A 27,854-nucleotide genomic window follows, 5' to 3' on the forward strand; every position below is an offset into this window, starting at 1 on the left:
CCTCTTCCTCTTTTTATCAGATTCCTCCCCTCCTCCACCTGCACCATTTGAACATCGTTTAGTTACAACCAAAACCCACCAGATTGCTAGCTACTACACTATCAATAAAGAGGAAGTTCTTGGAGGGTGAGTTACAGAAAGAAGAAGACTATGGATGAATCGTGTATTTGACACATTACATCAGATTTGTTAAAGGAATAGTTCATCCAAAAATGACAATTCTCTCATCATTTACTCACCCTCTTGCCATCCCAGATATATATGAGTTTCTTTCTTCTACAGAACACAAATGAAGATTTTTCTCTGTAGTCCATACAATGCAAGTGATAGGTGGCTATATCTTTGAAGCTCCAAAAAACACAAAGGCAGCATAAAAGTAACCCATCAGGCTCCAGTGATTTAATCCATGTCTTCTGAAGCAATCCAATCGGTTTTGGGTGAGAACAGACTCAAATGTAATTCATATTTTACTGTGAATTTTGGCATTGCAGTCTCAAGGCACGGTCATGGTTTTCAAGCTCGGTTACACTTTCTAGCGCTTGACGCATCTCAGAGGGCTAGGTGGCGCTAGGAGGTGTAATCAAGTTTTAAATCATGATCGACAAGGAGACTGCTGATGTCAAAATTTATTGTGAAAAAGGAGTCATATTTTGGTCTGTTCTCACCAAAAACCAAATGGATCGCTTCAGAATACATAGATTTAGCCATTGAAGTCTTATGGATTATTTTTATGCTGCCTTTATGTGCTTTTTGTAGCTTTAAAGTTCTGGTCACCATTCACTTGCATTGAATGGAACTACAGAGCTGAGATATTCTTCTAAAATAATATTTTGCGTGTGTGTGTTTGTGTATGTTGTGTGTGTGTGTGTGTGTGTGTGTGTGTGTGTGTGGGCATGCTTATGTGGTTTACGAGTACAATTTCTTAGTTTACAAACTGGTAATTACAAGGGTATTATGCTATAAATGTGGTTTATGAGGACATTTCTAGTGTCCCCATAATTTAAATATCTTAAAAAACATATTAAACAATGTTTTATTGAAATTATTATTGAGTACAAATGCAGAACATTTTCTGTGAGGGTTAGGTTTAGGGGTTGTGTTAGGTTTAGGGGACAAAATCTATAGTTTGTACAGTATAAAAATCATTATGTCTGTGGAAAGTCCTCATAATGATAGGTATACCAACATGTGTGTGTGTTCTACATGAGAAAGAATGTCATACACACCTGGGATGGCATTAAGCTGAGTAAATTATGAGAGATTTTTTATTTGTGGGTGAACTATCCCTTTAAAATTAATGGAATTTTTAAAGTTAGTGTAACTGGGATGCCTGTGATATTAAACCCATAGTATTAGATTCCTAAGAATGTTGGATACAGGATACACAAGGGCATGAATTTGACAGACGTGTGTGTGTGTGTGTGTGTGTGTGTGTGTGTGTGTGTGTGTGTGTGTGTGTGTGTGTGTGTGTAGTGAGAGAGAGAGAGAGAGAGAGAGAGAGAGAGAGAGACATACAGAATATTTTTAGCCCTTAGCGAAAGTGAATACCTAGAGACTGCAGGAGATGTGAATTTCATGTGGTCATACATGTGGTGTGGGAATTTAGATTTTCAAAATGAGATGGGTTTGTGATTTGAATTGGGTTTTTATTGTGTTATTTTTATTTTAATAGCGGACGCTTTGGAATGGTGCACAAATGTGTGGAGAAATCTTCTGGGCTCATATTAGCAGTCAAGATAATTAAAGCCAAGAGTCAGAAAGAAAAGGTAAATGCCATTGAGTCCATTTTAAAATATCATAACCATGACTTTAAATGGATAGTTTTTAGTTGAACTATTCCTTCAATAGCATAACTTCAAAAACCCTCTGATAAATGTATACTAGTGGTTCAATGTTTCAACACATATATGTTTGTGTTGTCAGGAGGTAGTGAAGAGTGAGATTGAGGTAATGAACCAGTTGAACCACTCCAATTTGATCCAGCTCTATTCCGCCTTCGAATCTCGCCATGAAATCATTCTAGTGATGGAGTAGTGAGTTATATTTACAAACACATGAAAGTCTCACACACTCAGTTCCTTCCATGCACATACACACTTAAGCACTCACTAACTAATTCACATCAGTATTTTTTTTTATTAAGGGGCAATATTTGCCCCCTGGTGTTGATATTGCACAAAAATATTTACCTAATTTTTGTTACCTATTTTGTATCTCCTTTATCTCTACCACAAGTTTGTCATCCATTTATGCCAAACATTAAATTAATCAAATCAACATTAAAAATGAAATATCATAACACATTTTAAAAACTGGCCAGCCCCTATGTAAGATTATGAAGCTCTATACTGTCCAGTCACACAAAGTTACATGATTTGAATGTGACTGATTCAAGTTGTTGGTCATTTCATATTGGCTACAGATTCAGCAACATTTGTCTCAGAGTCAGTGAAAACAGATACCTGATGACTGGTTGCTGTTTTGCCCCAAGGCCTGGTTAATTATTTAACCTGATACATATACACATACAAACACACCCAGTCTACTATATTGTGTTGAATTTAATACTTAATAATAAAAGATCACTGTAAAGTGATCAATGGAAAGGAGGAGGCGAGAAACGGCTTTTCAATATAAATAATAGTTTAATGATAAACTTAAGACAACATAAACACACACATGACGGACATGTCCGTAAACGATCTTTATCCCGGAGGCATAATTAGCCTAACACGGGACCGGGTGTGTAGGATCACGACCCGGCCTCGCCCTCCGCCCTGCCACAAACATCTAACGTATCATAAGCTTGAATGCTGTCTCGTGCTATATATTGTGTATATTATGTACCTTGTGTATCCCCCAGTGTTGACGGAGGAGAGCTGTTTGACAGGATCATAGATGAGAACTACAAATTGACAGAGCTGGACACAGTGCTGTTCATCAGACAGATCAGTGAAGGGCTTCAGTATATGCACAAGATGTACATATTGCACCTTGACCTAAAGGTACAACACATTATTGTAAATGACATATATTTACAGTAGGAGTAGGTCTATACTGGCATATACAGTAGATGGCTTTTAAGCTAAAAGACATGAACTAAAAGCTAAAAAAAAAAAAAGAAGAAGCTGCATATGAAGAGCAAGAAGTATGAAATACCTTTTTTACTGTGTCTACAGCCTGAAAACATTCTGTGTGTCAGTCGACAGACGAACAAGGTCAAGATAATTGACTTTGGGCTTGCGAGGAGGTTAGTATCCGTACATGTTGTATGTATTGACTTGTTTCACGTGACGGCACTGTATGACTGCACCGCCATGTATTTTACCAAAATTCCATATTTCGTCAAAGCTGTGCTGTGGGATGCGGCAAAAGCCAGCTACATTTTTGTTTCTATTTATAAATCATGAAAAGGTGATACTGTTGCTTACTTACCATAGCCATAAATTTAATAACGTTTTATCTTCTAAGTGGCACGGCTTCATTTTACCAAAGTCAAGCAGCGATGAAGGTGGAGAGCATGGATAAAAACACTTTATTCAGACATATCAATTATCTCTACATGTGTCAATTATATTCATAACATCATAGAATCAGATACAATTAAGCTGGAAATGCACATAGGACATCATTATAAATAACACCCAGTATGTCATAATTGTAATAAATAAAAACGGTCCACACACAAACATTTGTAACTTCTGAATGAGAGATGTTTATGGTGATTTACCGGTAGGCGTGTGTACTGGCCAGTCACATAACAGACTCACTGGGGTATGGAGGTAAATCATGGATGAAGTATATTTCAATGTCAGCGAAAGTCAAATTTGGCAATATTTTTGCTTACTTCAGACCTGTATACATCTTTGCCTGAGACTTTTCCTGATGTTAAGGTCCAAAATAAATCACAAAAAATGTGACAAAAAAAAATAACATGAAATATTATATCAAATACCTGCATTTCTTTTTGCCTTTTTTAATGAATCTCACTGATTTGTGTTATCGTTGTGATTTTCCTTTCAGATACAAGCCCAGGGAAAAGCTAAGGGTGAACTTTGGTACACCTGAGTTCCTGGCTCCTGAAGTTATCAACTATGAGTTTGTCTCATTCCCAACTGATATGTGGAGTTTAGGTGTCATAACTTACATGCTGTGAGTCTGTACCATAGACATTAATGAACAATTAATTTGAGCAAACCTAAATCTCCTAAAAGAATACCTAAAATGACACACCTAGTTTTGTAACACTGACTTGTATGTAGGCTTAGTGGCCTGTCTCCGTTCCTGGGTGAGGATGATAATGAGACACTAAATAACATCCTGGCCTGTCAGTGGAGTTTTGAAGAGGCTGAGTTTGTCGACATCTCTGAGGAGGCCAAAGACTTCATATCACTCCTCCTTGTGAAAAGCAAGAGGTTTGTGTGTGTATGTTTCTAGCCATACTTTGTGGATACATTTGCTGGAACATATTCCAATAAATTAGCTAAATCTGAATTGAAAACAGCTGAAGTCCAGGTTAACTCAAGTTAAGTACCCTCAAAATCTGAACACATGGAGATGCATTTCAGACACGTTACTACAAGGTAGTGTTAGGTACAGTAGGTTACTCAAAAAATACAATTCAATATTCTGTCTCAATCATTGACTCATTAGGGGGCTTGTGCACTTCAGCTTTTCACTGAAATGCAAACAGATGTAAATATTTAAGTGGTCATGAAATGCTCTTTTTTTATTATCATCCCAGTAGATCAATACCTCAAATTATAATCAATGATGCTTTCTACCATGAAAGCATCCATTGGGTCGTGTCAACAGTAAACAGATGTCCGTTCCATATTGCACTGCATGTACTGGCACTTAAACCTTTTAGACAGTTCGTGTTGATGTGCATGGTGTAGAGAGCCTCAAACAGTCATGACATGAAACTGTTTACTCACGGTTTTTGTGATCGGGTCCAAGTGTTTTTAACTGCCCACTCCTTCAATAACAGTTCCTTTGTAAAGCTTGAATCTTATTATGACTAGTATGAAATTAACCGAACATACATTCCACGCTAAAATACGCTGAAGACACACCCACATTCAGTTTCCAGTATCATTCCATCATGTTTTACACCAACAACTAAAAATAGCACTGATGGGCGAAAGAACGGCAAGAGGCAGCAGCTGAATAACAGAGAGCTTCTACTCTTCAGAGTTGTAACTTGACACTGCGTCTTTTAAAATCGGCTTGAGATATCGTCTGTCTGTGCATGTTTAAATACAAAAATTATTTAAAATGGTCCAAATGGGTGAGTCCCTTTGGTGTTAAGGAATAGTTAAGCCACAATAGGCCTTGTTTGTCCTGATCTCACTCTAAACTAATGGAGCACAAGTGGGCGGGGCCAAGGGTGTGATGATGTTAAGTAGGCATTGATGTTTTTGATCTGTTGAGGCGGAAATTAATTAATGTACCCCTAGTGATGTAGGGTAACCACGGAAGTAGATAACGAGACGCTTTTGGAGCTTGGCTTCAATGTTTTTATGGCATTGGGGATTAAGTTTTGAGTTCTGAAATTTACAGTATGTTTTTATTGTTGAAAACCTCTAATATGTCAAAATATCAAGGAAAAATGTATTCCTCATGACATAACCCCTTTAACGTAATTCATTTTTAATGTATTTTACATCCGTAATATAATTTCAGAAACGTGACCCAAGTAAATTAATTCAAAGTAATTTACTTATTAGAAAGTCAGTAACTATAATCTGATTACAAGAATTGCAATGTTATTAGATTACATTAATCAAATAGTTTGTAATTACATTACATCCAACACTGCTACCAGGTGTAAATGTGGGTGGGGGTGGGGGTTTTTCGTATGCTTGTGTTTTAATGCACATTTCTGTTTTTTTGTGCAGTTGGAGAATGAGTGCGTCCCAGTCACTGAAACACCCATGGCTTTCCGACAGAGGGCTTCATTATCGTCTGCACCAGAAGGTTAGTAAAAGCTTCAAATTTGCAGCTAAATTACTGCACACCTTGTTGAAAAGGCTTATGTTGTGTTTTGCATGCTGGTCCCCAGCATATCATATACTTTTTTTGGTGCTGTTGGTGGGGTACTGGGGCTAAAACCCCGAAAGTTTTAGTGAAGGCCCAAATGTTTTTATCATCTTGTAGGGATGTCAAAGTACCAGTACTACAATATGTCGATACTAAAAGTATAAATATATTTTACTGTAATATGAAGTGTTATACTGTAGGAAAGTACTGATACAAGTCATTCTACAGTATTAGCAGTATGAAATACCATCTCAGTTCAGCACCCATATCCAGCACAATGCATGTTTGTGCACTTGTAAGAAGTACGTTCATGTGATAAGTATTTAGCAGCAGCATTTTCTCTGAGGAGTCAAGGGAGGCAGTGCCTCCTCAAACATTTTGAGTGAGAAAAATAATCGACTGTACATAAAAAAAAAAAAAAAATTATTATGAAAATTGAGCTCATATTTCCAAAGTAATTCTCTGTAACAGCGACACTAGCAGATACATTTTCAGATAGAGGCAGCATCTCACACGACTCCCTTGAGAGTATTGTGATCTCACTGAGCTCCTAAAGCGTATGTGAACTGAAAACCGTAGAATACAAGCGAAAAATCACGTGGGTGGATACATTGGCACAACTTTGCACTGATTTGTTCAATGCGCTGTCAATCAATCCTTTTTTGATTGGGGTGGAGAGATATTTACATAGTAAGCAACTAATCAACTTGGACAACTCCACTTTTAATCATGTCCAAATCAAATAAACTTGAAATTACTTAAAACATTGTCAGTGAGGTGGTTTTTAGTGAGCTCCGTGCCATCATGCCATCATTACAGAGAAGTAGATGACTAATCCAAAAATAAGGTGACTATATAAAATAAGAGAACAGATAAAAGATACCTGAAAATGCCTGTTGCTGTATTATTGTAGGTGTTATTTTTTATGGAGGACGAAAGATTTTTATTAAGATAATAAAGAAATAAATATTTTTGTCTCATAGAAAAACAAGTGTCACTCCTCACATGCCCCTCCTCCAGAGGGATAAACAGGTGAGACGCACACACGCATGCAGGCACCCACACACACACACAGGTGCACGTGCGGGTGTTTCCTCGGTTGTCTAAAATAATTGGGACACACAATAGACTTCTTACCGACACCCTAACTTCACCCTAACAGAAAACATTTTGCATTACTAGAATTTAAAAAAATCGTTATTTTATTTATGCATGGATTGTTTTTCCAAATGAGGACATCACAATTTTTTTTTAGATAGGGTTCACTTCTGGGAACAAATTTGTCCCCAAACTTACTACTACTAGTAAGTACACATAGAGGTGACACACACACACACACACACACATGGAACATGTCCTGCCATTATCATGTGAAGTCTTAGCCAACTATTTACAGGAAGTCAAGTACAGGATGTTGTCCACAGATGGTCATGGGTTGGGGGGTTACCACCCTTGTTCTTGTACTTCTGTAAAATATTGACATTTACAGTTATGATGAAACTCAACTGATTGCACTTTTATTGCCGGTCTCAATTGATAATCTTTCACTTTTCATTTGTGTATGCCTTTAATTTCATGTTTTCTGCAGAAGCGACCATTGGCTCTCCTGGTGCCGTGACAATCTGGACCAATACTGTGTGAACAGTTACATCTATTTAATATTACAGTTACATGCTGTACTTTACAAAGTCTGTTTTTTAAATACCTCAATACAACAGCTCAGAAGCTCTCCAACCTTGTATGCTGAAACAGTACTGCCCTCCACTTATGGTACAAGAATATTTCACTATTTTGTAATTCTAATCCATGGTAACCATTTATGGCTGTATGACAAACTATCCCTGTGGTTTAGTCCTTGTTTAATTTGGCTGTTTGGCAATTTGGACTGTTTGAGCTGTCTTACCATACTTTCATGATAATACTACAGTGATTTGGTCTTGTGCACTTTATTATTGGCCAGGATTGAAAGGAGGTAAACAATTGCAGCAGAGTAATCGTAATTCAAACTCTGTACAAGTTAGTTGTCAGTCAACCTTTGAGTCTTATCATGGTAATATTCTGTACTTTTTAATTTCAGGTAAAATTGTATTCACTTGATATTTATGAAGACATTAACATTTGAAGGTTTCCACAGAAATTCAAACAGGAATCTGTACTGTAATTTACACTTGAAATTCTAGCACACTTAATGTCAAAATCCTGCAAATAATGTATTTTTCTGCCAGTTGTTAAAAGGTCTAAGACCTAAGGACAAAAGATTTTGGAATTTGTCTTTGGCATGTACATCCTCATGTTATTTGTTTTTTAAAATTGTATTTATTCTGTAGATCAGGAGAATAAGGAGATGCTTAGCAGAATGTCTGTGCTGCTCTCTTTTATACATTGTAAGTGGATGAGAAGCAGCTGCTGTCATTTGAAGCCATATGATAGCTTTCTGCGAGGAACAGACTGAAATATTAGTTGTAATTCATTGAAAATATTAGCTTGAAAACTTTGACAGCCATGGTCCCCTTTCACTCTCATTGTATGGAAAAGAGCAGTTTGGACATAAAAATCTGCTAAAAATAACTTATTTTGTGTTCCACGGGAGAAAGAATGTCATATAAGTATTGAAAGACGAGGGTGAGTTTTTGTGTGAACTATCGCTTTTAAGTGCATTACTCAGTAAAGAAAGGCCCCAAATACAGCTCTTATGTCCCACTTTTTATCCTTTAGTATGCCATTATAGTTTCCTCTACACTGAATGTTTTTATAGTTTTTTTTTTTTTTACAAAATGTACTTAATTCAGTTGTGGACATTGTCACATATTCCCTGTTGTCTTTTGTTTTTGTGCTTTTATGTTGAAGTTCTTGTTTAGTTCATGTTTCCCGGTTTTTGTAGTTCTTTGTAGTTTAATTTTATGATTGGTTTTCCCCTGATTGTTTATCATTCCCTGATTGTTTCCCCAGGTGTCCCTTGTTTCCCCCAGTTAATTTGTCAGTTCTTGCATATTTTGTTATGCTCTGTGCTAGATTCCCTGTGTTTTTCTTTATTCTGAGTTTTCTTGTTTATTTTAATAAAGCTGCACTTAGATCCTCATTATTTGCCTGCTTCGTCACAGAAAACAATCAGGGGAAAACCAATCATAAAATGAAACTACAAAGAACTACAAAAACCTTACAGGAAACATGAACTAAACAAGAACTTCAACATAAAAACAAAAGACAACAGGGAATATGTGACAGACATGGGTTCAACACACTGAAAATGAGTCTCTTTGAAATTAAAATATAATACTTTGTGTAGCGAAAACATTTGAGTTAACCTAATATAAATTTTGCTGTTCAAATAACTTTGTTGAACCTTGCAGCTTGTTGATAGCTATAGCAACAAATACATTAGCATATTATATATACTGGATATTATTATGTGTGCGTGTGTGTGTGTATATATATATATATATATACACACACATACATGCATACATACATAAACACCATATACAGTACTGTGCAAAGGTTTTAGGCACTTAAGAGGTTTCACAAATGCATTTGTCTTAAGATGGTTATTTATATCTTCAGTTTTAGTGTCAATAGGAAATATAACTGTTAGACTCACAAACATTACTTTTGCAAATAGAAAAGATTAGAATAGAAGAACAGAGTGCTCTGCAAGAGATGTCATGGCCCCCACAAACCCCCCCACTGAATATTGAGTCAGTCTGGGATTACATGAAGAGACAGAAGCAATTGAGACAGCCGAAATAGTTATAAGAACTGTGGTGAATTCTCAAAGAAGCTTGAAAGATCCTATCTGCCAACAACCAAGTAAAAGTGTATCCAGGTGTACCTATGAGAATTGGTGTTGTTTTAAAGGTAAGGTGGTCACATCAAATATTGAGCTTTGTTTAAGTTTACTAGACTTTGTATGATTTGTATGTTAATTGATCAATTAAAACTATTTATCGCATTTGAAGACATCCTCACTATGCAACATTTTTCACAAGTGCCTAAAACTTTTACACAGTACTGTATATTTATATATATATATATATAACAAGTGTGGTGCTGCTGAGAGCTTACGTTGATTTTTCAGGAGTAATTTACTCAACCTTGACCTTCTCCACAATGCTAAACTCACAAAGAAATTCAGCATGACAGAAGCTCCTCTAAATCCCAACATAACAGAACATTAAACACTACTAATTGTTTCATTTTGCGTAAAAATACATTAAAATAACACTTAATTTGAAAATTTACTCTCCCAATCATGCAGGAACTGGAAATGCCCTGCCGTATTTCATTTTCAGTACATTATTGATGCAACAAATATTATTCACATACTCCAATCACAATTGGATTAAGTGAACATAGAAGGATTGTACACAATGAAATTAAGTTGAGACCAAATGCTAAATTATTGTGTTGCATTAGCTCATTTTAAATAAGTAAATTGAGCAAGAAGTGAAAATCACGTTGTGTGAACACCATCCGTTAGAAGTCTGAATCCATTTGAACATTTCATAATAATGTGATCATATCACTTTTTGATGACTGTTGAATATCACTTGGACTTCACGCAATATAATTATGTTCTCATCTCAAACCTAAATGTATTAAGTTGATTTCAAATGTACTGGCTTAGTATTTTCAATAGAGCTGCTTTCTCTTTTTTCAGTGTATGGTAAATGTGCAATCTGTGCCTTTAAAAAAAAAAAACATGGAACAATGACTCTAGCTGCTGATCAGATAATTCATTCAATTTTATTTTTAAGCTTGAAATTTGAGACTGGGAGACTGACACTAAGACCTCATTGACTCGAAGGATCTTTCAGGCAACAATATAGTCTTGCTCACTCCCTCTCTTTTTAGATCTCACCTTCCATGAAGGCAATCGAAAAAAAAAAAAACAAGAAACAGAACACTACCTACAATTTTATTGTTTGATTTTGTGTGGTTCTATTCTAAATATGAAGATAATGTTTTGCATTGATTACTTTAAGGTTTACTTGAAAAGCTTTCACGATAAAGTATAGGTGAATTTACAAACAATTGTTGACAAAAAAATTAGTGTTTTCAGATTACACAAGGGATTCTAAGTGAAAGAGAAAAACAAAGAGTATCACATTTTTTAGGTGTTTGCAACATTTTAAATAAATAAGACTTTATTTTATATGTGTTTGATTTTAATATCTCAAAGGATATTACTAAATATGTAAGGACTGATCTTTTATTCTGTAACTATATACTGTATGTGAGGACTGAATATAGAAATGATGAAACATAATGACTCATTACCAACTACTTTCATACTTCACTACTTGTACATCCAGTATGTGGTGTAAGTGCCTTGGAACTTTTAATAATATCAAATAAATGTGATCTTAATAAAAAGTTGTGATTTTTGATCATATTAATCATACTTTATTGTCTTGTTCATTGAATCCATGATCACATTGTGTCACACCCTGTTTCACAAGCTAGAAAGTGTCAATATGATGTAATTGATACAAAACCTTGATCTAGGGCTGTGACACACTCGATCAGAACAACTCATGTTAATTGATGCATTCATTGTGACATAAAAAGCACAAATCTGAAAGAGACTGAGTCAATTGGTTTAAAGGATGAATGGACAGATGATAAAATAGATGATAAAAATGGAGAGAAAGACATAAAAATAGATGATAAAAATAGATGGACAGACAGATAGATGATAAAAATAAGAACAGACAGACATGATACAAAAGATGGAGAGACAGATAGATACAAAATAGACAGACATATAGACAAACAGACAAAGATATAGATGATAAAAATAGATGAACTGACAGACAAAGATCTAGATGATAAAATCGACAGAAAGATAGACAGACAGAGATAGATGATAAAATAGACAGAAAGATAGACAGACAGAAAGATAGACGATAAAATCGACAGAAAGATAGACAGACAGAAAGATAGACGATAAAATAGACAGAAAGATAGACAGACAGACATAGATGATAAAATAGACAGAAAGATAGACAGACAGAGATATATTATAAAATAGACAGACAGGCAGACAGAGAGATAAATGATAAAATAGACAGACAGACAGAAAGATAGACAGACAGAGAGATAAATAGATAGCGCAGTTTGTCTAATAATTCATTAGCCTGGCCTGGTTTGGGAATAAGGGTTAGGCCTATAACGTATCGGTTACCTAACGTAACCTCGGTTCTCTCTAGATGAGGGAACGAGTATTGCGTAAGCTAGCTTACGCTACGGGAAAGATTCATCTTTTCTGAGATATTGAAGCCAAAAAATTATCCTTAATTTTTGTATCCATTGTCAACGCAGTGCGGCAGCTGCAGACCTTGAGCGGGCTAGCTAGCGAGCTCATAGGTTGCTCTGCGGCAACTGCTGCAGCCTATAGAGCGAGCTTGGGCGAACTCGCATCCAATGAGAGGCGTCTCGCGCTCACTGCAACAAAGCCCGCCAAAATGGGCGTGACTAGAGTGCATATAAGCGTAGTTCGTAGGCTGGAACCCTGGTTTTCATTGACTGAAGCGAAAAGTCAGCTAGTAGGCGCGAGCACGGCCGGCTACGCAATACTCGTTCCCTCATCTAGAGAGAACCGAGGTTACGTTAGGTAACCGATACGTTCTCTTACGAGAGGTTCTCTCGTATTGCGTAAGCTAACTACGCTCACGGGAACCCATTGTCAGCGCCGTGCGTGCCAAGCATCCACTGTATGAGCCCCAGGGATTTAAGGGGGACCCGTGGGAGCCCTTATGAGTGGGGAAATAATATTTGGCCGGCAAGAATGCGGGTCATTGATTGTGTAATACATAAGCACATAGTGGGAAGGGAACGACAGAGTGGCGGTGCCGGTCTGTGTGGAATGTGTCCCATCAGTGCAGCTCACCAGGGGAGCTGTAGCGTATTAAACCGCTAGTAGTTTTGCCTGCAGAGCGGGCACTTCCATATTGTAAAATCTGACAAAGGTGGAGGGAAGTCCATCCGCTGCCACACATATGTCGTGAATGGAAATCCCGCTGGACCATGCCCACGAGGATGCCATGCCTCTAGTGGAGTGAGCCCTAATGCCCAACGGGCATGGCAGATCTTTGTGCGCGTATGTAGCAGCAATAGCGTCCACTATCCATCTAGATAGTGTCTGTTTCGAGCGGCGAGACCTTTGGTGCGCCCTCGAGCGAAGCGAAAAGCTGCTCAGAGCGTCTGAAAGCGGCGAGCGCGCAGTATACAATCTCAGTGCTCTGACCGGGCAAAGGAGATTGGCGTCGCGTTCAGCTAACGGGTGCTGGCAGCGCCGATAGGAAATGACCTGTGCTCTGAAAGGAGTACCGATCACCTTGGGAACATAGCCGTGTCTAGGCTTTAAAATGACCTTGGAGTCACTTGGTCCAAACTCAAGACACGCAGCGCTGACAGACAGCGCGTGAAGGTCTCCACACGTTTGACTGATGACAGGGCAGTCAGAAAAGCGGTTTTGAGTGAAAGGTATTTCAAATCCACGGATTGAAGTGGTTCGAAAGGGGGCTTTCATAGTTTGAGAACTATAGAAAGATCCCAGATAGGAACCGATGGGAGCGCGGGGGTTCATCCTTCTAGCTCCCCTGAGGAAGCGGATGACCAGCTCGTTTTTACCCCATGACTGGCCGTGCAGGGGTTCAGCGAGCGCCACAGCGGCCGCCACATACACTTTGGCGTGGATGGGGATCTGCCCTTATCCAGCAGCTCTTGCAGAAATCACGAGCAGCGGCGACACCCCACATGTCCAGCGGGTCCAAGTCTCGGTCGGTGCACCATTTTGAGAACACAGACCATTTTGGCGCATAGAGTCTTCTCGTGGAAGGGGCTCTAGCGTGTATGATGGTGTTTATTACTCCTTCTGGCAGAGCGGCGGGTAGTCGTTGATCACCACGCATGCAGCCCAGCGCTCTGGGTGGGGATGCCAAATTGTGCCGTGAGCTTGAGAGGAAATCTGCTCTCACTGGGATGGGCCCGCGGCTGTCAGTGACAGCTGCGTAAGCTCCGGGAACCATGTCTGATTCTCCCAAGCGGGGCTATGAGGAGCACCGGTGGCGCGTTTCCTGATCCTCTGCATTACCTGTGGCAATAGCGAGGCGGGAGGGAAGGCGTAAAGCGGGCGTCTGGGCCAGTCCTGGGCCAGCGCGTCCTCGCTTTCGAGAAAAATATTGGGCAGTGAGAGTTCTCTTTGGGCGCTAAAGAGGTCTATCTCCGCTCTGCCGAATAGGTGCCATAGCGTCTGGACTGTTTGGCGTGCAGGGACCATTCCCTGGGGAATATTGTCTCTGGACAGTCTGTCGGGCCGTCGTTCAGGTGGCCTGGCGCGTCGCGTCGCCCTCAGCGGCGCAGGTGGCACTGGGACCAACTCAGTATGCGTTTAGATCAGATGGAAGAGGTTCCTGGATCTGACACCGCCCTGGCGGTTTAGGTAGGATACCACAGATCTGTTGTCGAGCGGACCAGGGCGTGGTGACCCTGAATGACCGGGAGAAAGCGCCGCGGCGTACTCGACCGCTATCATTTCCAGACAATTTATGTGAAGGAGCTTTTCCTGAACTGACCATAGGCGAAACCGGAGAGCCCTGCGCAGACCGCGCCCCAACCCGTGTTGGACGCGTCTGTCGAGATGACTTTCGGCGAGATACAGCTCCCATTGTCACTCCCGCTGATACCATTCGGCCACTGTCCAGGGCTGCAGAGCTGAAATACAGGTCTGAGTCACCTTGATGGGCTGGCGGCCTGTGGCCCAAGCCCGGCGAGGCGCGGTGTTTAGCCAATGCTGAAGCGGCGCATGTGCAGTAAACCCAGCTGAAGTACTGCTGCGGCTGAGGCCATGTAGCCTAGCACTCTCTGAAATTTCTTCAGAGGTGTGAGGCTGTTCATCTGAAATGACGCTGGCTAGTCGCTGCACACGGCGCAGCTGTGTAGATAAGCGAGCCGTCATTGCCACTGAGTCTAGTTCTATTCCAAGGAAGGAAATTGCCTGACTGGGCTGTAGTGAGCTCTTGGTCCAATTGACTGCAAGGCCCAAACTGTTCAGATGACTGAGGAGAACTGTCCTGTGAGACAGAAGCTCCGTATGTGATTGTGCCAAAATCAGCCAATCGTCCAAATAGTTCAGAATTCACAAACCCTGACTCTGCAGGGGTGCGGCGCCAGCGTCCATGCACTCGTGAAAGTACGAGGTGCTAAGGACAGGCCGAGCGGAAGGACGGTGTATTGATAAACCTGGCCGTCGAAGGCGAATCTCAAGAATGGCCTATGACGGGGATTTATCTGAATCTGAAAGTATGCATTTTTCAGATCGAGAGAAATAAACCAGTCCCCTGGCGCACATGCGCGAGGAGTTTGCTGGTTGTAAGCATTTTGAACGGTCTTTTGCAAGCGCTTTGTTCAAAACCCTGAGATCTAATATTGGTCTGAGGCCGCCGTCTTTCTTGGGGACAAGAAAATAACGGCTGTAAAACCCCGACTCGCTCAGGGAGGCGGCACTCTCTCTATGGCCCTTTTGCACAGAAGGTTTGCTATTTCTGAACGAAGCATGCACGCTGCTTCCGTGTTCAAAGTAGTTTCGAGCCGCGCTCTGAAGCAAGGAGGACGGCGATCGAACTGTAGCAAATAGCCCTGTTTTATTGCGCTTAACACCCATTCGGATATCCCTGGAATATCTTCCCACGCTTCGAAGCGTAATGTTAGAGGGTGAATGGCCAAATCGCTCTGATTGCCGCACACAGCGCGCTGAACAGAATGTGTGAGCGCGCTTACTGTGCTTATGCTGGACTGCTCGCAGACAGCATGGACGAGGCTGTTCTGTGAGTGACTTCCCGATTGAGGTGAATGGGGAAAGAGTCACGTCTGTTAAGTGATGCGCAAGCATAGCCACGGGCACGGGACTTACATACAGAGAAGTGTTTGCTGGCCGTGTGACAGAGCGGGCAGAGAATGGGCGCGCGCACGTATTCGTGAGCGCATTTATTGACTCTAACACTCGAGTGGTTCGTAACCGCTTTTGAGTGTGCTCTGATGGGGACACGGAAAGTGTAATGCTTGTGTGTAGAAGTGAACACTAGATCGTGGGCACATTTTCTACACATAAGGCTGGTCGTGTGACAGAGCGGCCAGAGAATGGGCGCGCGCACGGATTCGTGGGTGCGTTTATTAACCCTAACACTCGAGCGGGTCGTAACCGCTTTATGTGAGTGTGCTCTGATAGGGACACGGGACGTGTAATGCTTGTGTGTAGGGGTGAACACTGAATCGTGGGCACATTTTCTACACATAAGGCTTTATTTTGGGCCGCCGTGGAAACGGCGTTTGAGTGCAGGCAAGCGGGTAATATCACCGGCTTGTTGGCTGCTGAATCCACCACTGCAGTAGCCTGAGAGAAGGGGACTGACAAGGGGCGTACGGGACTTACATACAGCTGGCCGTGTGACAGAGCGGGCAGAGGAGGGCGCGCGCACGGGCTCGTGGGCGCGTTTATTAACTCTAACACTCGAGCGGGTCGTAACCGCTTATGTGAGTGTGCTCTGATAGGGACACGGGATGTGTAATGCTTGTGTGTAGGGGTGAGCACTGGATTGTGGGCACATTTTCTACACATAAGGCATGTTTACTCTTTACAAGATTTCTTTGGGTCGCCGTGAAAGCGGCGTTTGAGTCTGAGCAAGCGGGTAGTATCACCGGCTTGTTGGCTGCTGAATCCACCACTGCAGTAGCCTGAGAGAAGGGGACTGACAGGGGCGAAGCTTTGACGGTGGTCGGCCGTGGCGGGACTGAGCCGTCGTTTTCTCAACAACGCTAGGAGGACTTCGGTTGCTCAGGTTTCAGTACAATCTTAGGCCGAGGCCCGCAGGAGGCGGCTGTCTGAGCTTGATCGAGGCGGCCGCCCTGTCGGCGCTGAGAAGTCTGGCTTGTTGAGCTGGGCTGTGAAGAGGCTCGTGCAGGAGGCTGGTCACGTGGGTGGCCTGCAGAGGAGCTAAGCGCGACGAGGCAGAAAGAGATTCAGATCTGAAACAGCCTCTGTCTGTAAGACGGCCATGGAATGCAGAGCAGATGCGGCTTGGCCGGCGGCGGTATAGAGCGGCCAACACAGGCGGAAGTAGTTCTGCAGGCCTTAGGCGGGAGCACCAGCTTAGACCGCCATCTTGCGGAGGGTGGGCAAAGGTGCGGCGTGGAGTCTGTTGGGAGCCTGTTCAGGGGCGGTGACCACTCGAGCCCGAGGCGGTCGACGGCCTGTGTGAGGAGGCGTTAGTTCCCCTTCGACTCGGCGCGGGTCCTGCTGGATTCCTGGGCGAGGAGGAGCGTGTGAGCCTGACCACTCCTGGCTGTCCGAAGCCATGATGGAACAGCCCTTATCCTCCGCTTCGTCGTCCGAGATGGCAGCAGAGCAGCCGCTCGGCGGCAACTGCTGGCGTCCGAGTGGGCGGGGAGGGTGAAGGCGATGCTCGAGGAGGGGCTCCGGCGAGGCAATCGCTTCTACCACTGGTTCCGGCAGCCTTTGAGAGCGGCGCTTTTTACTGCGCGGCTGAATGGAAGGCGCGCTGCGGCTTCGGTCCTGGCGCTCGAGTCGAGCCCGCAGGGTCGACATCGAAGCTCCTCGCAGAGATCGCATCCGCCTTCAGCGAGGCGAGCTCTGCATGCCCCAGTCCCAGGCAGAGAGCGCCAGATGGCGTGGCGGTCTCCGGTGCTGAGAGGGCGCAGCATGAGGCGCAAGTGGAGCGAGACATCTTTAAAAAGACGCTTCGTACTCTTTTGTGAAGTTCATAAGAACTAGCTTGCTTTAAAAGGATACGTCGCCAGATGGCGTAGCTCACAGGGCGGCTGAAGGTGGCGAAGACGGCCGGCTTCTTCGGCGCTATCCACGCTTGCTTGATGCCCCTCAAGCGGCGACGCGGCTTCCAGTTCAGAGATGCGAAGAGCTTCGCTGAAGAGATGAAAATCAGGGTTCCAGCCTACTGAACTACGCTTATATGCACTCTAGTCACGCCCATTTTGGCGGGCTTTGTTGCAGTGAGTGCGCGGACGCCTCTCATTGGATCGCGAGTTCAGCCCAAGCTCGTCTATAGGCTGCAGCAGTTGCCGCAGAGCAACCTATGAGCTCGCTAGCTAGCCCGCTCAAGGTCTGCAGCTGCCGCACTGCGTTGACAATGGATACAAAAATTAAGGATAATTTTTTGGCTTCATTATCTCAGAAAAGATGAATCTTTCCCGTAGCGTAAGCTAGCTTACGCAATACGAGAGAACCTCTCGTAAGAGAACACCTTGTTTTATAGTGTGTAAGAGTGAAACATTTTCTGTTATTTCTGTCAAAGCATTAAAGAAAGGACTTCTTATGAAATCTCGCTCAAAATCTGTAGAAATTAGTTGTTAGTCCACCAGAACCGGGCGATTTGTCTAGGGATAAACACTTCACAGCCTGATCCAGTTCCTGCTGAATTATAAAGTTTACTATAGAAATTGAACATGTGCTTGGCAATGCCCAGTGGGATAGAATACTGTGTCATTAATGATTGAAGATCTTGTACTGTTTTTCTCCTGTCTGTTTCTTTCTAATCGACAAAAATAAGACGAATTAGATTTGCGACCAATCTAACATAATACCTCTTTGCCTTTCTCTTAGACGTTATCAACATGTGTTTGCAAATAAGAGCTTCTCTTTATCACTTTCTTTGCATGGATATTTAACACATCATGCATTAATCTCTTTAATCAGGCAGAGTTCCTTTAAATGCAAAGTCTGACTTTGCTGCTTCCCATAAGAGATGGCGAATTTACAAACTGTAAATTACAAATATTCCCATTTACTGACGTATGATTAAATCGAATTATCCTCAATAACATGTTTAAAATATACCTAATTCTTTGACAATAATCCTTAGAATTATAGTATAATATTCCTTAATACGTGGTTGAACATCACATTTAAAGAACATGAAAATGGTTAAACTTATCCTCTTTAGTTTAATTCAAGTTCTCCTGAGCGGCCTGTCCTTTAAGTGGCGCTGTGACCTATCTGCACTCCAAAAGCAACATGCTCGATTTACACCGTGGGCTGCGCGTCACAGGCGCTCTGCTCGCTGATTGGCTGCTGAACGCAGGTTCGTGACGTGTCGCTGATGCAGCTGGAGTTTCGGATACGTTTCTGTATCATCCGCTGACAAAATATCACACACGTCGGAACCAGAGCGCCTGAACTCATCTTAACTCAAAAACAGCTCCAGACAATGGCTCAGTGTACAGCAGCTTGTGGCAGTGGTGATGTGAACGGAGGCAACAAGACGAAGAGGAAAGTGGCCATCGTTACAGGCATAACCGGGCAGGTAACATGAAGTATCGCTTTCACATATGAGAGACAGCGATGTGCAGGTGTTCTGAAAGATTCGGTTTCTGACATTTTTATGAATACACACATGCATTAATAAATACATGAATAAGGCGACACTGAAAATATTAGTGCATTCACAATCTATAAATTGTTGTGGACAGTTCATCTTAACTTCGTTTGACGCGGAAACGTAATTTCCTTTCCGAAAACATCGTTTAGTATATTGCAATCCAAGCTGGTACTCATATTTTCCTGTTTACACGCTCATGGGTCATGTGGGTCTTGTCATTGGTTTATTTGGCATCCAGTTCAGCACACAACTGAATAAAACAGGCTGCATGACACTGATAAATGATTACTGCCAGAGCTTAGCAGCATCCCCGTAGATGCCCTGTATCGCAGGAATAGGTTAGATAAAAACTAGTATCAAGATTAGTATTTTGTTGGCGATTCACCGTCGTACATCTTTTAAAAAGTTAAATAACTTTTGGTTAATTAGAAATGTCCCTCTTGATGAGAGTAGACTTGATGAGAGGTTTATGTCCAGAGGCATTTATGTTAAATAAGACATTAATTACAAGGTCAACAAGTAACCTCTGCATTGAGTTTTGTTTTTCATGGGCCATAATGAGACACCTTTATCTTAAATAGTTATAAGCAGACCAACTTCAAGAAAATACCTTCATAATTTACATCCTTGTGCTATAACCTTTTAAAAATCACCATAGAATATACTTGGGTTAGTTTCCAAAATACTATTGTTGACCAACTGGAGGGCCATTTAATGTACACAATTACAACAGGTGTGTATGAGAGGGAGAGTAAGGGCCTTTTATTGCTGGGTTATTCTTTTCTCACACAACCCATGCTCTTTTTTTTTTTTTTTTTTTAAGTATCAGACTACATGAAGTAAATGGACTATGTACAGTAATCGGAGAACTGGGTCATAATGTATTTGATTAAAACAGTCACCAATGATAAAAGGTGGTGTGTTACACTGTGCGTTGACGTTCCTTGACTAGATAGCAGATGTAAAAAAAATTGCAAGTCATTCACAACAGGAAATAGATGTAGGAGTGTTTGCAGATCATTATAGTACGTTACATGAGTATTGGCCTGAGGTGTCTCTGAAAAATTGCTTGAGCTCATTTCAAACACACTTTAGTAAAATGAGAGTGAGTCTAGTCAGGGTACGGAGAGAGGTCAGCTTGCAAAACTATTAAAACTATACATGTGTATAAGGTGTCCATTTCATATAATGTGCGAACATTCTCTTCTTTAGTCTAATGGTCTGTGGAATTTGGGCATTTATATTATTGGTCATTATTACCGGTATGTATCAAAACCACATTTAATTGAGGAAACTTGAATCTTGGCAAACCTTGTCTTCATTCATTAGGTGAAAGGCTGACTGGGTTTGAAACACAAATGCACTTTAAATAGTCTCACAAAAGATTAAGTGTATTGCTGAGTGGTTTTGGGACAACTGCTGCTTTTACAATGGAAGTGAATGGGGCCAATTTTTGGAGGATTTAAAGGCAGAAATGTGAAGCTTATAATTTTATAAAAGCACTTACATTTATTTTTCTGTTTGAACTAATGTATTATTTGAGCTGTAAAGTTGTTTAAATCATAATTTTTTACAGTCGTTTTAGGGTTTGTTGACGTTACATCGTCATGGCAATGAAGTTGTAAAATTGGCTTTAACTTAAAGCCCATGGTGCAGGTTAAACACCACTGTCGATTAATGGGTAGATAAAGCAGTCAAGATATGTATATAAAGTTAGAAATGTCTCCAAAATGGTGTTAAAGTCCAGTTTTTGTAGTTTTTGGTTAGAAACGGTTATTTTTTACGCGATTCGGCGATGACGTCACATGAGGTAGACGCGGTGGAATGTAGCCTCAGCCGTTCTCAGCTACTTGAACTAATTCTAGCAGACTAGCACTGACTACTATGGCGTCTAACTGGGATGAGGAAGAGGTGGCAAGACCCACAGTTAACATTTATGATGGCCCACAGCCATACAATTTCGAACCGTTTAGACGTGAGAGGGCGAATGAGGAAATACCGAGAGCAGATGGCCATCAAAGACAAATAAATGCATGGTCAGAGGAGAATGAATGGAGAGTTGGTGTAGTGTCCTGGTGAGTTGCTATCATTTAGAATCACGGCAATGACCGCTGGAGCTAGTAGTCTATGAACAGCAGTGCATACAATAACTTTTATGCTTTATTTCTAAGCTTTTACCTCTTTCTCCGGTGAAAATGTTGTTTCGCCGTAGCCGACGCCGAGTAGGCGTCGTCAGTGTGATTATTGTTGATAGTGCCAACTAGTTTTCCTCGTGATTGATTGTCATTGACACCGTCAGGCTTACCGGGAGAGGGAGTGAGTGAGTAGTAAGCGTCTGTGTCGCTGTGTTTGGCAGGTGTCTGTGTGGGCGGTGTCGTCCCATGGAAACTGTGGTGGAGAGCTTGTGTTGTAGGGAGGTGAGCGTGTTTTAGTCGCTGGTCGAGGATCTCACCCCGGGGCCAGCAGATGTAACGTGCCTAACGCAGCATCCTGGATTTGAGGCATGCTGCCTGAATCCGTTTGTGCTACAAATAGCATATTCACACTTCAGACAGGATCATGGTCCCCTTCAAGCCAGCACGCACGAGTATGTTCATGGTTTATGTTTACTTTACCAATGTTTTTACACTGAGTCCTTTGAACAACAGCAATAGGTGACAGGAGATGTGTTGCATGCACAAACATGCATAAGAGACAGGCTTCAAATGACGTTTCCAACCTACTTACAGAGTTTAAAACTTAAGATTCTTTCCTACTTATTCCTAGGCAATACCGGTACACTGCGTACAGGCAGGCTATACGCTGGGCTTATGGAGTTCTAGGGAGGAGTATAAGGAAGCCTCTACCCTCTTGTGTGGTTTAAACCATCAGACAAAACTTCCAAAGTGGTGACCAAACCTATCAGGGCTTTCAATGGCCTCGTTTGGATGAGAATGAATAAAAATAATTGTTTATTCTGTTGTGATCGCCCAATTGCCCTTAAAATGTTATAAAGTACACAGAACACATGAATTTTAATAAGAAAAAACAGTTTATTGGCATTGCTTGTAAGGGTTACTAAACATTTACTGAACAAGGACAAGGATTACTGAACAAAGACACAGGTTGCAAGTAAACAAATCTATATAAAAAAAAGCCCACTGATGAAGGGCTAGACCTGAAACCTTTGCACATTGTTTCTTTTGCCTGCAAAAGTGTGGTCTTACCTGAGGGTCAACTGATGGTTCTCGCACTCACTCACACTCACTTACTCACACACAGTCACTCACACTCACACTCTTTCATGAATGCATATGCAGTGATACATGCAAAAGCATATCAAGCTGACACACAGTGAACCCAGACAACACCGCACACAGAGGTTGACAAGACACAGGTAAAATGATTGGTAAATTATTTTGAATTACATAAAACAAATTTCATGCAAATAAAAGACAGAGGAGCAGACATGCAGCATGCAGGACCCCTTGAATGGGGTACAGCGACAATTAATGCCACTTACAAAGACGAAAAAAGTAATGATTTAGTGCAAAGTAAAACCAAAGCAACAACACACAAAACATGCAGAATACAGGAAACCACCACCAAATGAGATGACAGGGACAGAAGGAAAGAAGATAAATAACAACTAAAATAAATACTTACAACTAAATCATTGGACTTGTCTGTGGAAAAAATAATAATAATAATAATGTGAATTTAGGTTCTCTTGTAGCGTGACTGCCGGGCTAGGAAGAGGCTGACGGCCTCCTCCTTAGGAACCTGTTCGAAGGATTTAGCGATGGGGGCGGGTGCATCGGAGGACAAATTAGCGCTAACCTCTCGAAGAGCTGCAGGTGAATGGGTGTAGCTTTCCTGAAGGGCCTTCATCAATGATGTTGCATAACCTGCAGATATAATAATAATAATACTGAATAAAGATCATTGCCACTGATCACAGATGTCTCGTGAGCCATCTCAAAATATGATAGAACTGCATGACACTGCTTACCGTATGAGGCTGCCTCTTTGATGGGACGCACCACATGGGCACCTTTTCTGAAGCGCGGATACCGCGACGCAGTACTTCTCCGTCCCATCACTTTTCCGTGCTGTCTCGCGGTTGGCATTGTGATTGTAATGCAGCGCCGCTAAGAGAAGCCTACAAAATAACACATTTCAGATTTTTTTTACTACAATAGGCATGATAATAGGTACTATTATTACTATAAAAGGCATAATAATTGGCTGTATTATTCCTTGGATAGCACTGACCTGCTATACATCCCAACGTATGAAAACCCTGTGTGCTTGGGTGCGAAGTGCAAGATGAGGGAGTGGTAAGCCTCAAGGGAGAATGTCTGATGCTGTGGAGACAGCTGTCGAACATCTTTCAGTAAGGCAGTCCTCGTGATTATGTTCTCCAACTTTACTGCTGCCAATGAGCCTGCAAAGACCAAGACAGGGAGGCAGACAGACACACAGATGGAAAACGTATAAATAGACAAGTTAGATTCAGACAAAAATTCTTTTTTTAATGGAAACACATATGAATTATAGCAAACATAAACAGTAAACAGAATGTTATGAGATTGCCAGGGAATGAAAAAATAATTTAATCATCATAGGTCACATGTCAAAGCACTCAGACAGCAAATACAACAAAACTGTAGAGCGTACATAATACCACATGCTGTGTGTACTGTACCTGGGTCCAGCCACTCTTTGTTGCGCTGATCCCCGTCTAGAGGGCCATGGGCACAACTGGAGAAAGCAGGGGTGTCATGGTCATGGATGTCCTGGATGTGGTTGACTAAACTTTTCCATTTAGCCTCCATGACTGCTGGGTTGCCGTCTGGGGTTGAGGCTGCAGTCCAATAGAGGTGATTCACTATAGCAGGCCTCCACAGCTGTAGTTGGTCACACTCTTTTGAAGCTGCATCCAATGCCTTCCCCAGACCTGTTTTAGAACAAATGGTATTAATTGATATGCACTAACAAAAACTGCTTCAAGGTTCCAACAATGGATACATACTTTTGGCAATGTGCCACACATCAAAATAATGCCGTGTCCCTTCAGGGCTCAGCTCCTCTCTCACCCATTTGGCAACCTAAAGAGAAATAAACAAACTTTTGTGGATGATTGACCTGTGTGGCCCTCCGTGTATCAGCAAACCACAAACATCCAGCTTCAGTGCAATTCAGATGTTTACATTCTATACTGCATTTTTATTGTAAATACCTGGCGATGACGGTCCGTGATCAGCGTTGCTAAATGCAGGTCCTTTCCCTCAGCAGGCCAACACTGCGCTTGAGCCCTTCAAGCTCACACCATGAGCTGTTGGGGACCTCTGAGCTCTGCAACATGACATAACAGTGTAAGTGTAAAATGCTGGTGTTGTTGAAGGAGGCGTGAATGAACCGACGCGTTGCTGGTCCAAGCATTACGATACGCTGTACTCTAGTTAGGCAATACACAAAGCTCTAAGCATCGTTGTACTAGTGGAAAGATGTTATATTAATATACAATCAGTTTACTAAATTGCAGAGTTCATTTCTTTGTCTAATAACATCAGGTTTACCTGAACAAGCTGAACATCCACCACCTTGTTCACTCTGTCCTCGATCAGAGAGTAGGATCCATACTTCGCGCAGTGCCCAGGAGAATCTGACCTGGAATTAATTACGAATTTGAATTAGGTTTCAAGTTTTTAATAACCAAGGTCTGTAAAGACAATCCACCATGTCATCTGCAAATGCCAACTAAAGCCACCCTACATGATAACAAATAAAAAAATCAAAATGTGCAACTAGTCTATGAGCTCTCACACTGGTTTACCTGCAGTCACCAGCAAGAACTAGCCCGCCATCCATTGCCCGTAGGTCACTAAAATTCTTCGCTTGATCGTTTTGCCAGGCCTGAACGATTACAGGGATGGTGTAGAGGCGATGATGGCGAAAGTAACTGCTTGCACTGATGCACTGCAGGCCAAACAGAGTCAACATTCTTAATGTCTGGGTGGCCAAACATCCAGTGAAATGAATGGCCCCGCTTAACAGGAGGTTGCAGGTCGGCATGTTCCTGTGGAGCATTGGCTGGTTTTGCCAGAAACGGTGGTAGCCACATGGTGCACAGACCTAGATATGTAAAAAAAAAAAAAAGAAAAAAAAAAAAAAAAAAGTGTAATCAACAGTATATCAGGATTCAGTATAGATTAGATAGATTATAGATTAGGTACTGTACATTACTGGTCAAAGGTTTCATGTTTTCAATGAAACACACATGACCAATACAGTATAACACTCAAATATGATGCCATCACAAACCAATAGACTAAAGCCAGCCTGGTACATACAGTGTAAATTAAATTAACTAGCAAGACAGTCAGAGCTATCAGATTGTAATTAGATATTCTGATTTTCTAATCAGATGGCCTGCTGCGTAAACAAAACCGTACCTGCTTGATCTTAAGAAAAGTTCCTTCCTGCTGCACGATGCTACTATCTGACCTCTCACAACAGGCCGAACAGATGACAAAAAGGCCCATCAGCTCCTCTTGGCAAACAATGAATTTGTCAATGCCACTACAAGAACAAAAAAATTGTTGTTGGGGGGGGGGGGGCATTCAAACTACCAAAGCTACAGTACACAAAAATGAGCATTCAAAATGGTCTATGTTGGTTTTAAACTATCTCACTTGTGATGGGGGTCACATGTGTAAGGTGGCTCCTCATCAAACAAGTCCTCCTCATGCATCGGCTCTTCGGGCACCCACGATAAGTCACTGATGACAGAGGCATTATCATCATCTTCATCTGTCTGTTCAGGACTAGCAAGGGGAGTGGAGGTTTGTGTGCCGAATGATGTCTGTGTGCCCGCGCTGACCATCTTGGGCTTCAGGTTAACCTGCACAGCTGTGGAGAGGCAGTAAACATACCCAAACATGAGACAATCATGGCAAATCTAAACTGGTATGTTTTTTGGTGTAGGCTATGTATTAATTTAATCAATGTGTATGGAAATGTTCTGATTGCATAGATACTGGCAATGTTTTAGAGACTATATCTAATAACGACCCCTTAAAATACTCAAGTTTTACCGTGAGACCATCGGGGGGGGCTTCAAAGAACACTGTGTCCCAGCGTCAGAAGTGGAGGAGGGCAAGGGCTGATCCCCAGTATCGACACTCTCCACAGTGTCTACACTGTCCACAGTCTCCTGCTGTGAGGCGTCTGTCAACATCTTGCGAAAACAAATATGAAAAAGGGTCGGCAAAATGCAAATGGGTGTAGTGGTGAAATAAGAGGTGGGTATACTATGAATACTTAGAACAGTGATTCGCAAGCACATTGGGTGTACAAGCACATTGCAGGAGTACATGGAAACATTTAATCATTTATTTTCAACTTGGAAGTACTGAGAATGATTTACTTTTCATCTTTGAAATTCCAAGAAGATAAGTAAATATTCCCAGTCATTTCATAAGTCCATCAATAAAATGGGACGTGTGTGCTACAACTAACGTTAGTTTCCCAGTGGAAACAATAACCTATGGCACAGCCATAAAGCTTTCATGATGATATGGACTTTTACTTCAGGGCAATTTTGTTATTATTCTAATTTTTATTCGTGAATCACGAAATATGCTCTTCTGATGTCAGAGTGATCGTGCTTGTAAGTTAGTGGAGGCTGTGTCAAAGGGAACACGGTATACAAAATACACACAGAGCTAGCTAACACGCAGCTTGTAAACATTAACGTTAGCATGATGCTTACCGTGGCAATTTCTCGCTTGCGGCAGACGGTGTCTCTCGACCTCGTGACGGGGCAAGCAGAGAGGTTTGCGTTCACAGATGGCACGGCGGTAGGAAGTAATTTAGCACTCCTCTCACTCTTTAAGCCAAGTGAGACCATTTTAGCATCCCCTGAGTGGTAATCCTCCTCTTTGAAATGTGCGCTGCATATTCTCGAGTAGGCGGTGACAGAGCTAGCTGAAAAATCTGCCCGCCTAATCTTCACAAACTGCCCCCAGCTTCGGAATATCCCTTTGTCCTTGGGGAAGGAATGGACCCTATGTCCAGTTTTGCTGGAGTTATTGCACCCGCCACAAACACAGTAATAAACCATTTTGACTAACGTTATTTATGATCTACTCTTTATCTATCTCTAAGCTATCTGTTATGCTATTCTATCTATCTATCTATCTATCTATCTATCTATCTATCTATCTATCTATCTATCTATCTATCTATCTACTTATAAATCTGTCACTGTCACTCTTTCACTAGTTAGCTACTCCTCGTCTCACTCTCCCTCAATTGTAAGGCGGGCCGCGGGCTTTCTTCTGTCGTCGAACAGTCAGCGAGTACCTCATGTGACGTCATGGAATGCATTGTGGGAGAAATAAGAATAATCGCTAA

At 41.8% G+C, this 27,854-nt stretch overlaps 3 protein-coding genes across 6 annotated transcripts in view; 2 read left to right on the forward strand and 1 right to left on the reverse strand.

Annotated features, from left to right (window-relative positions):
• The window catches only part of LOC127622150 (myosin light chain kinase family member 4-like), a 31,316-nt gene extending 20,373 nt beyond the window's left edge, over window positions 1-10,943 (forward strand). For 2 of the 3 annotated variants that reach the window (XM_052096117.1, XM_052096116.1), the window contains exons 5-14: window positions 21-126; window positions 1,673-1,766; window positions 1,924-2,033; window positions 2,864-3,005; window positions 3,180-3,250; window positions 4,024-4,152; window positions 4,263-4,415; window positions 5,901-5,979; window positions 7,026-7,074; window positions 7,631-10,943. In XM_052096117.1, the coding sequence (XP_051952077.1) occupies window positions 21-126; window positions 1,673-1,766; window positions 1,924-2,033; window positions 2,864-3,005; window positions 3,180-3,250; window positions 4,024-4,152; window positions 4,263-4,415; window positions 5,901-5,979; window positions 7,026-7,070 (929 nt within the window). In that variant the 3' untranslated portion in view covers window positions 7,071-7,074; window positions 7,631-10,943. Of the gene's footprint in view, window positions 1-20; window positions 127-1,672; window positions 1,767-1,923; window positions 2,034-2,863; window positions 3,006-3,179; window positions 3,251-4,023; window positions 4,153-4,262; window positions 4,416-5,900; window positions 5,980-7,002; window positions 7,075-7,630 lie in introns of all 3 variants that reach the window. The other variant, XR_007967950.1, reaches the window with a different exon arrangement.
• Window positions 10,944-19,184: 8,241 nt separating this feature from the next.
• LOC127622228 (GDP-mannose 4,6 dehydratase) overlaps window positions 19,185-27,854 on the forward strand; it is a 90,802-nt gene continuing 82,132 nt past the window's right edge. For both annotated transcript variants that reach the window (XM_052096253.1, XM_052096254.1), the window contains exon 1: window positions 19,185-19,379. In XM_052096253.1, the coding sequence (XP_051952213.1) occupies window positions 19,284-19,379 (96 nt within the window). In that variant the 5' untranslated portion in view covers window positions 19,185-19,283. The remainder of the gene's footprint in view (window positions 19,380-27,854) is intronic.
• Window positions 24,322-27,806, reverse strand: LOC127622229 (uncharacterized). The gene is made up of 9 exons (XM_052096255.1): window positions 27,211-27,806; window positions 26,534-26,676; window positions 26,132-26,348; window positions 25,892-26,018; window positions 25,273-25,571; window positions 25,016-25,106; window positions 24,676-24,791; window positions 24,469-24,544; window positions 24,322-24,393 (listed from the first exon to the last, which is right to left on the reverse strand). Exons 3-7 carry the CDS (start codon window positions 26,320-26,322, stop codon window positions 24,705-24,707), a joined length of 795 nt encoding a protein of 264 aa, XP_051952215.1. The 5' UTR covers window positions 26,323-26,348; window positions 26,534-26,676; window positions 27,211-27,806; the 3' UTR covers window positions 24,322-24,393; window positions 24,469-24,544; window positions 24,676-24,704.

The sequence above is a fragment of the Xyrauchen texanus genome, chromosome 28, assembly GCF_025860055.1.
Source record: "Xyrauchen texanus isolate HMW12.3.18 chromosome 28, RBS_HiC_50CHRs, whole genome shotgun sequence".
In the NCBI taxonomy this organism is placed as follows: Eukaryota; Metazoa; Chordata; class Actinopteri; order Cypriniformes; family Catostomidae; genus Xyrauchen; species Xyrauchen texanus.

What these genes read in the sequence shown, in the direction of transcription:
- LOC127622229 (XM_052096255.1), bottom strand. Translation starts at nt 26,322, where the DNA reads ATGGTCAGCGCGGGCACACAGACATCATTCGGCACACAAACCTCCACT. An exon ending in CTTTTCTTAAGATCAAGCAG is followed by an intron (nt 25,572 to 25,891) that starts GTACGGTTTTGT and finishes TTACATATCTAG; the next exon opens with GTCTGTGCACCATGTGGCTA. An exon ending in TGGATGTTCAGCTTGTTCAG is followed by an intron (nt 24,792 to 25,015) that starts GTAAACCTGATG and finishes GTCATGTTGCAG; the next exon opens with AGCTCAGAGGTCCCCAACAG.